Source organism: Meleagris gallopavo, chromosome 3 (genome assembly GCF_905368555.1).
Source record: "Meleagris gallopavo chromosome 3, MGAL_WU_HG_1.1, whole genome shotgun sequence".
Taxonomy (NCBI): domain Eukaryota; kingdom Metazoa; phylum Chordata; class Aves; order Galliformes; family Phasianidae; genus Meleagris; species Meleagris gallopavo.
This window is the reverse complement of record NC_139406.1, coordinates 77033536-77042283: the sequence shown is the minus strand read 5'-3', so window position 1 is coordinate 77042283 and position 8748 is coordinate 77033536. Positions and strand designations below refer to the sequence as shown.

The window sequence follows — 8748 nt, the reverse complement described above, 5'->3', positions numbered from 1 at the left end:
TTCCCCATTCCGTAATTTTCTTACAATTTTTCTTCAAAGAACAAACAATACAGCATTCAGTGCATTGAAAGTGCAGTTTGCTAATGGAAACGTTGCCTGGAGCTGCTTCCTAACCATTCTCCTGACCAGCCCCAAGCATTAAGCAGTCTCTGATGGACATGGGGGACAGATTCATCCATGGGAGTCCCTGGCATCACCATATCCTGGCAAGCAGCTTTGACATTTTTGAGCATCAGCTGGATCTGTCCTCAAAGCGTTGACTTTTTTTTTTTTTTTGACTAATGCAGTGTTTCAGAACTGGCAATGAGTCTTTACACAGAACTGCCCTGTTCCTGATGCTGGGACAGCTCAAGACACTCTGTCCTCTCTTTTCCCTTTTTTTTTTTTTTTTTGGCTCTTTCCCAGCTTGCTTTTCCCCAGTGCTCCTGCTTTTCTCCCTGGTAGCCAGGCAGGTGCTGTTCCCTTTTAATCCATCTTCCTTTCAGCTCCACACCCAAGTTCCTCCCTTCACACCCCCCAGTGCCTGGTATCTTCCCGACAGCACAATATCCATCCACGATAAATCTCTTTTTCCTGCTCCACAATTTATTTTCATAACCCAGTTTATTCCTTCAGAGGAAGCACAAGCAAGAAAACTCAGTAAAGGCTCATAGCAATTGCTTATTTCTTTTACGATGCCTGCTTGGCAGCGGTGGTTTTAGCAGTCATTTATGCCTGCACACAAAGTGAGGAACTGCGGGTGGCGAGCCTGCCAGCATAGAGCGAGCTGCTGAGATTTCCCTGCAAGTCTCACAGCTCCGAGAACGCTTCCTGAAGTCTCAGCCTTGGGAACGCTGAGATCGTTTGAGAAGGTGATTTTATTACTCCATACAGCACAACGATAGCTGTTATGGCTTTGGGGGAGAAAGCGCGTGCGATGACCAAGCTAGACATCCCGACAGCCTCACGCGGCTCGCCCTATTGCCGCCCGTTTCCCGCCCCGTTCCGGGGGCCGCCCGGCGAAGCCTCAACCCGCGCTGCGGGCGGGGCCAGCCCGGCCCCCGGGGCAGGCGGTGCAGTCCCGGCGCTGCCGCAGCGGCCCGGCCCCCGCCACCCGCCCTCGGACTACAACTCCCAGAGTGCCGCCGCCGCCCGCCGGCACAGCCCGCCCGCCCGCCCGCCTCGGCGCTGCCCGGCGCGGCTCGGCGCTGGCGCTCGGCTGAGCCCCGGGGCGCTGGCCGTGGCCGCAGGTAGGTGTGCGGGGCGGGCGGCGATGCGGTGTGCCGAGGGGTGGGAGCCGGGGCAGGAGGAGGTGTGCCGGGTGTGTGCGCGTGTGTGCCGGCTGCGTGGGTGCGGGTGCGAGTTCCGCACCGGCGGGGCGCACACACTTGTGCGCGTATCCAGCCGCTCCCCGCGAGCGCGTTACGTTCAGCTACCGCTGAGGTCCCGGGAAGAGCGGTGGGAGCCGCGTCCGTACCGTACCCATCGCCTCGGTGCCATCGGTGCACATGTGTCGTCTGCGTGTGCAACACGTCCGCGGGGCTGCGCTTCTCCCTAATTGCACCGGGAGTTCGGCCTCGGGTTGTCCAGGGGGCTACGGAACCAGGGGGGGAGAACGAATTAATTGCAGATGAGAAGTAATATCTGTCTTTGAGTCATCAGTCGTTGAGGCATAATTTCATTCCGAAAGCTCTTAATCAAACTGGAGATCTGCTATAGGAAAGCACCGCTCTTCCCATAGGATTATCAGATTTCCACCGGAGAATACAGATCCTGGATTACTGAGCTGTGTGGGATTTGCGTGATTCTTTCTAATTAGTCTCCCTCTCTGAGTTTAAAATTCTTAATTCGAAGGGGAAGAAGTTACTTGCTTCTAAAGGAAAATAGCTGTCTTTTTTTTCCTCTGTCATTTTACATAGTTATTCCAGTTATCCTGTGCTCTGCAGATGACTTACTGCCTTAATTGGATATTGGTGTCAAAGGTTGATTAGAGTCCCTAATAGATTTTGGATCTGCAAGAGGATTACGGCTTTAAGTTCATGGTTAAAACAATCGTGTTTGTCATCTCCCCTTGAGCAGCGGAGAGGACGAGCGATGTATTACATTTCTGTTATCTGCTCTTTGCTTCATTAACGTATTGTCAGGAGGTTGTCGGGTTTGCCTTTGTTGTTGTGTTTTTTTCCCTCTGCTGTTTCATTTGCAGACCGAAAAGAAATGAACGTCAGAGGGGATTTGTTTAATCATTTAGCAGCTGACACAAGCCATGTCCCTAACAAAACGGTGGTGAAAGAGTAGAAGATTTTTGGGATACGGCAGCTCGAACACCATGAGACTGCTCTGGTGAGCCAGGGGCAGCGCTTGCTGAAGGATGCGGTAGCCCAGTGGTCAGGGCTCACCGAGGGGAGGCCGATGGCTTGCATGGAGCTTCTCTACCTGGCCGAAGAGAGCAGGCAGGGTGCCCTGGGCCCCGCTGCCGGCTGGAGCCTGCCCGCCCCTCACTACGAGCAGCAGCAGCCACAGCAGCAGCATGAGACAGGAGAGGTGGACTCCAGAGCAGCAGCGGCCATGGCAGCCCTGCGCTGTGAACGGCACTGCAAGCCCTCACAGAGGGGCTCCATGGCTGATCCCACTCCAGCACCTGTGTCCTCCTGCTCAGGCAGCTCACCCCAGGAGCACCCCACACCCCCCAGCAACTCCCAACCCTGCCACCTGCCTGAGCACTTTCCGGGGAAAGAGGATGGAGGGAAGAAGAAACCCTGCTGCTGTATCCAGGAACTCGAGACATCCTTCTCCTGCGTGGATGAAAATGTAAATCTGGAGCATGCAAGAAGTCCCTCCAGTCCAACAGGCTACCAGGATGCTCCTCAGCAGCGCTCCTGCCGGGAACTGCCTCCTGAGTGGGTGCACGACTCTCCATCCCTGGTCTCTGAGGAGGATGAAACTGCCTCGGAGGCAGCGGCTGGGAAATCCTTGGACTATGGATTCATCAGTGCCATTTTGTTTCTAGTCAGTGGGATTTTGCTGGTGATCATTTCCTATGTGGTACCCAGAGACGTGACTGTGGATCCCAACACAGTGGCTGCCCGGGAGATGGAGAGACTGGAGAACGAGAGCGCCAGGATTGGGGCTCACCTGGACCGCTGCGTTATTGCCGGGCTGTGTCTACTAACCCTGGGGGGAGTGGTGCTCTCCAGCCTGCTGATGATGTCCATGTGGAAAGGGGAGCTGTACCGGAGGAGCAGATTTGCGTCCTCCAAGGAGTCTGCGAAGCTCTATGGGTCATTCAATTTCAGAATGAAGTCTGGTGCAAACGATAATATGCTCGAGCTGTCATTAGTTGAGGAAGATGTGCTTGCCATAGATAATTAGTGTGGTCATGATTTTTAAAGCAGCTTTTCCACAGAAAAAAAGTATGTTTCATTAAAGGAAATAGATGTGGCTAAAGATAGCTGGTGATGCAGTTTGTTTTTCTGACAAGAACGGTCTTTTTGTGAGCTCTCTAATCAAATGTTTGCATTATATGAACACTTGTTGTAAAGGGAGAACATGCCAGAGCAAATGCAATTGGTATAAAATAATGAAAACCACTGAATAAAAAGAGATTTTTGACAAGTAGATTCCTTAGATAACTCCTTTATCCTAACATAAAGCCTTCCTTTGGTGTCTTGCCTACATAATTTTCTTATTACTCTCATATATAGAACAGGAACGACCTTGACACGTTGGAAGCTTGTTGCAGCCTACAGAAGGATTATTAACTGTCTGCTTGGTGTCATGTTAAGAAGCAAGGCTGATATTTAATTAAAAGAGATTTTTTTTATAGTTAAATTCTAAGCAAGTCCCTTCTTTTATATGAGTGAGACCTGTGGGCAAAAAAGACCGCTTATTCACGTCTTAATACAAATCTCCCGTATTTTCAAGCAATGCTGCAATTAGTGGTGGTTATTTAAAATATAAAAGTAAGAGGCAAAGGGCAAGGAACCATATGGCTCATGGTGGTGTTGGTGAGAGACAAAAGGCTCTTTCAGCTTGAGGTCAGTTGTTGCATTTAGGTTCAGATTAGTAATGATTGATAGTCACTAACTTCTGATAGCTATGGTGGCCCATATAAAGGAAGTTCAGTTCCCAGTGGACAGATGTCTTTGTATGAAAACTGCCATCACTTGAATTAACTGACCTCCTGTTAGGAGTCTCAAGAGATCCAAAGAGTAAAAAGGCATGGGGATGCAGAGACTGAACACATCTCCTTCAGTACAGATGCCAGAAGAAATTCAAGCTCTGCTGCAGGGTTTGCTTATAGTGGGCCTGTCTGCATCACATGAATCCTTTTGAAACTTCAGTTTCATGTTACTAGGCTGCTGGCCTTCTCATTACCAGAAACAAAAGGTCAGGATGGAGCTTTTGAGGCTCATTCAATATAAACCAAATTCTTTATAAAAAATAAGTTGTCGGGAAATACAAAGGTTATACATCAAGCAGTTGGACTGGCTGGCATGGGGCTCACTTAACGTAGGGGGTGATCAAGGGTACATGGCACTATCAATCACCATTATGCAGCACAGTAGCCCAAAACCTCTACCACTGATGGTGTTCAGTATCAGCCAGTTTCTGTGGAGCATTAAAGTTGTGTTCTTGTGATGGTGGAAAAAACAGCAAAGGTTGTTGTATGCACTGCTGACCTTTTTGTCGTGATTGATTGCTAATATATATTTGTTCTAACCCCTGCCATAGCCAAATGTGAGTGAAGAGCTGTGTCTGTAAGGGCCTTGCCTGCAGAACTGTGATAGAAACATGTGGTTTGTTGTCAGCTATGGGTTAAATCTCAAATATAAGAAACATTCAATATTTGAAGAACAAGATTTTTTACTATTTTTACTATTGTGAGATAATATCTGAGAAGAATCTTAGGAAGGGGTAGCAAGGCAAGGTTTAGAATAACTAAAAGTCCTCCTGCAGAGGCTGGGATTCACTGCTTCTGACATCGATGCATCACAGCTAGAGCTCCCAGCCTGTCTGCTTTCCTTCTCAGTCTGCTGTGACTGGTGGAGATCATGACCGATGCCTTATTCTTCTTTGGAGGACAGTTTGACAGGAGGCCTGGAGCATCCTGGCTGCCAGAGGGGGCTCTCAGTGGCTGGTGTGACTCAGAGAAGTGAACGGAAAAGCTGTATTTTATACCCAAATGAGAATGTTTATGGTCCATTCCAGCTCACATTACATGTAGCAGGGGAACTGCATATCTTCTCTGTTCTGTGTTTTAAAGTCCCTCTTGCCCTCTTCTCTGGCTGCTCATGGCAGGAGGCACACACAGCTCCTGTGCCTGGCACCCTCCTGTGCTCAGTCCCTCGGGCTCAGCGGGCATGGCTGCCCTCTGCAGAGAGCTGGAGAACCTGCACCGCTCTGCCTTCATGCCTTTGGTTGCTGTAAATAGCATAACGTGTACTCAGACTTTAACTTTGACCCTGCAAAAGAGATGCTACTTAGCTGTTACTCGTTCTAGCTGCTGCATTAGTTGTGTTACTTGGTAACTAAAGGAGCAGCCTTGTTTGACGGTACTGCTGCCTAACAGATGTTATTTGCAGCTGTGTCATGATACAGAGCGTGTCTGAGGGCAGGAACTTGCAGTGGCCAGCAGTCACCTTGGGAGAGCTTACATCCTTCTGAGTGTGTCATCAGGGAGTCAGGATTGAATTGGTGCAGCCAATGGACTGAATTCTGATAAACCACTGGAAAAGGGGGGCCCAGAGAGGTGGTGGACGCCCTGATCTTTGGAGGTATTCAGAGTCAGGCACGACAGGCCTCTGAGCAACCTGATTTAGCTGCAGGTGTCCCTGTTCACTGCAAGGGAGTGAGGCTAGATGGCCTTTAAAGGTCACTTCCATCTCAAAAGGTTCCGTGATTCTACGATTCTGTGAATTTCCAGGGTGAAAAAGAGGAATAGCTTACTTATGTAAGGAGAACCTTCAGCCCACTGAGATCAGTGAGAGCAGGGAGTGAGATTGCTTGAGAAGCAAGACGCGGAGAAGAAAGGCTGATTGCTAGCTGTCTTTTGCCCTGGGGGTACAAGGACACAACCCTGGTCATGTCCTCTAGAAGCACAGGGGAGGCCCTGCCAAGCAGGAGGGCAGACTGCACCCAGACAGGGGCAGCAGCTGGCACAAGGCATCACCAGGGACAAAAACCCTTTCATCACCCCAGACCTCCTAATGGGAAGCCCTGTGCTCAGTGTTCATGTACACTGCAGAGGCTGGTGATTTTGTGAGCCATTATTTTTATTTTTTAATGATACATATGCATAAAATTGGAGTACATTCCATAATTGCAGGAAGATGACAGCTAACACTGTAAGGATCACAGATTTCTTGTAGGAACCATGGCATGCTTTAATGCTGGTTATTAGCACTAGAAAAGAGCATGTTCCCCAGACTGCCAGTATATTATTATCAAGCGAGAAGTTTTCTGACACTTTGTAAAATGCCTGTCACAGATCATAAGCTTGCAATACTTAAATGAACCCTCAAATATTCCCTGAGCATTTTAAGGAAACATAAGTCAACCTAATAATCTAAATATACACTGCAGAAGTGTGAGGAATAAAAAAATAAATAAATGACAGAAGTAACACAATCTCTTTATTTTGTTGTTCATGTGTTCTACTAAAGAAGTGAAGGCAGACTTTTAGAGAACGGAATGCAAGAGTTTAGCAGATGAACAATCTCAGGACATTTCTCTGATCACCAAACAAGACACCTGTGCAAATGTTAAGGCTGTGTGAGTTGGCTGTGTGATATAAAACCTCAGGACTCTCAGGTTCTAATGATGTGCAGCGTGAGAGAAACCCAAACACTTGCTATCTGGGTCTTGGTTGTAGGAAATGAACGTACTTGTCTGCTGCCTGCTAGACAACTGTTTGCTGCCTGCTAGACAACTGTTTGCATCGCTTTGGTCTCAAATGGCTGTACCAAGGGCTGAGGCCAAGAGTGATTAATTGCCTATTCCTACACCCCAGTCACTTGATTTCCCCTGCTCAGAATCTAAATGCTTTAAGGATGCAAGTGTGAGGACAATTTTTTAAATTGCCTGGGCTTAAACTTGTTGTGCGGATCTATGGAGGGCTTCCTTCTTGGAGAATGTAAATTTGGAGCATCTGAAATGGGTTTCAGGTTTCTGGAAACAGTTATTCATATCGAGGAGGAGCATTTTATTCCTGACCAACCCTCACAGCAAAATGTGACACTTGCCCATCTTCTACCTCATGACGTGTTAGCTGGGGTGCCAGAGCATGTGGCTGGGCTCTGCCGGATCTCTGCCTCCCTGGGGAGGGGTCACGAGGCCTCAGCTGGGTCTCCTTCCTGTGCCACCACTGCTCCAACAGCTCCTGGCGACCTTTATTATTTATTTCTCTTGATCAGAAATCTGTGACAGAGGCTGGGCCATTTGGGAGCTGCCAAACACCTGATAGGGGCTCTGCCCACAGTGAGGCCTACTGCAATGGTAGGACCCCATCCTCACTGCCAGCCCAAAGCCTAGTCTGCAGCAGGGAACCCCAGGCTCTCTCCAAGGATGCTATGCTGGGTTGTCGCTGGTTTTGATACGTTTACAGTTTTTTAATCTTTGTAATTCTTTTAAAAGTCTGTCTGTAATGAATAACGAGTTTACTGACTGTGAAAGCAACTGCTATAATCTTGTAAAACCCCTTTTTCTCCCATAAAAGGGCGAAACGTCACAGTTCATCGTGAGCTTTTCAATCGTGCATTTGATGCCTTATTATAATTGCAGCAGCGTTCTGTAAAGGTTAAAAAATAAAAGCCTGTAAAGCTGAGCTGTGTCACTGTTGTTATCTTTGCCCCTCACTGAGCTACTGGTCGCAGACAGAAAGTGCCACGCATGCAGGCTTAAAATTTGCCTACACAGGTGTCCCACCCAACTTTATATTTCCAGAAAAGCAGAGAAGCAGTGGGCAGCCGTGGCTATGTGAGCAGATGGCTGTGGGGTGCTTTTGTGTGAGGTGGGTGTCAAGCCCCTGCTCACGATCACCGCACACAACTCAATGCTGAGGCCGTGTCCACACCCCAGCCTTGCCATGACTTGCTCTTGGTTCGTGCATTTGTTTTCCTAAAAAACCTAGTGCTGAGCATGCCAGCTCAGCACCTCACCCTTCCTTGGCAGCCTGTGTTTCCACCCAAACAGGGTACAAATGTATGGTTTGAAGGTCATGCCTTGCAATGTCATTTTTCATACACTAATGAAGGGGCCAGACCTCTTCCTACTGCTGTCATGTTAATCAAGGCATGCGAGGGAGTGTCACTCCAGAGTCTCAATTCAGTTTGGAGCGGCCGCTGCCTGCATCTGTCTGAGTGTTCACAGTACCTGGTACATTAGGGCCCTGCTTCCCCAGTTGGGTTTCAGGCTGTTGTTGCTACAGCAGTAATAAATGCATCCCCAGGGGAAGTAAATTGACTGCAGTAAATTGCCCTCATGCCAGATATAGCCTATGGTATATAACCAGTGGTTATTAAGAGGTTAAGAGAGTAGGTGTATTTATAGATACGACTATCTATGAGCTTAAAGATCTAGGAGGCTTTCTAACTGAAAGCAACCACTGTATTTGTTATTAGTTTTTACAGGATTCTTTTTAAGCTTATATTTTTACATGTTGAAAGACTCATCATCATATATTATATGCACAGGGACTTTTTTCCCTTGTGCGTAAGTCCTGACAAGTTCAAGCGCCCTTAGACTGCATAGTTCTCTGATTTTCTTACTGGT

General features: G+C 48.2%; 1 protein-coding gene across 1 annotated transcript; it reads left to right on the top strand.

Moving 5' to 3' along the window:
* The first annotated feature begins 1061 nt into the window (after positions 1-1061).
* On the top strand, positions 1062-6589 carry TMEM74 (transmembrane protein 74). Its single transcript, XM_085221577.1, has 2 exons — positions 1062-1229; positions 2183-6589. Exon 2 carries the CDS (start codon positions 2389-2391, stop codon positions 3346-3348), a length of 960 nt encoding a protein of 319 aa, XP_085077703.1. The 5' UTR covers positions 1062-1229; positions 2183-2388; the 3' UTR covers positions 3349-6589.
* Positions 6590-8748: the final 2159 nt, after the last annotated feature.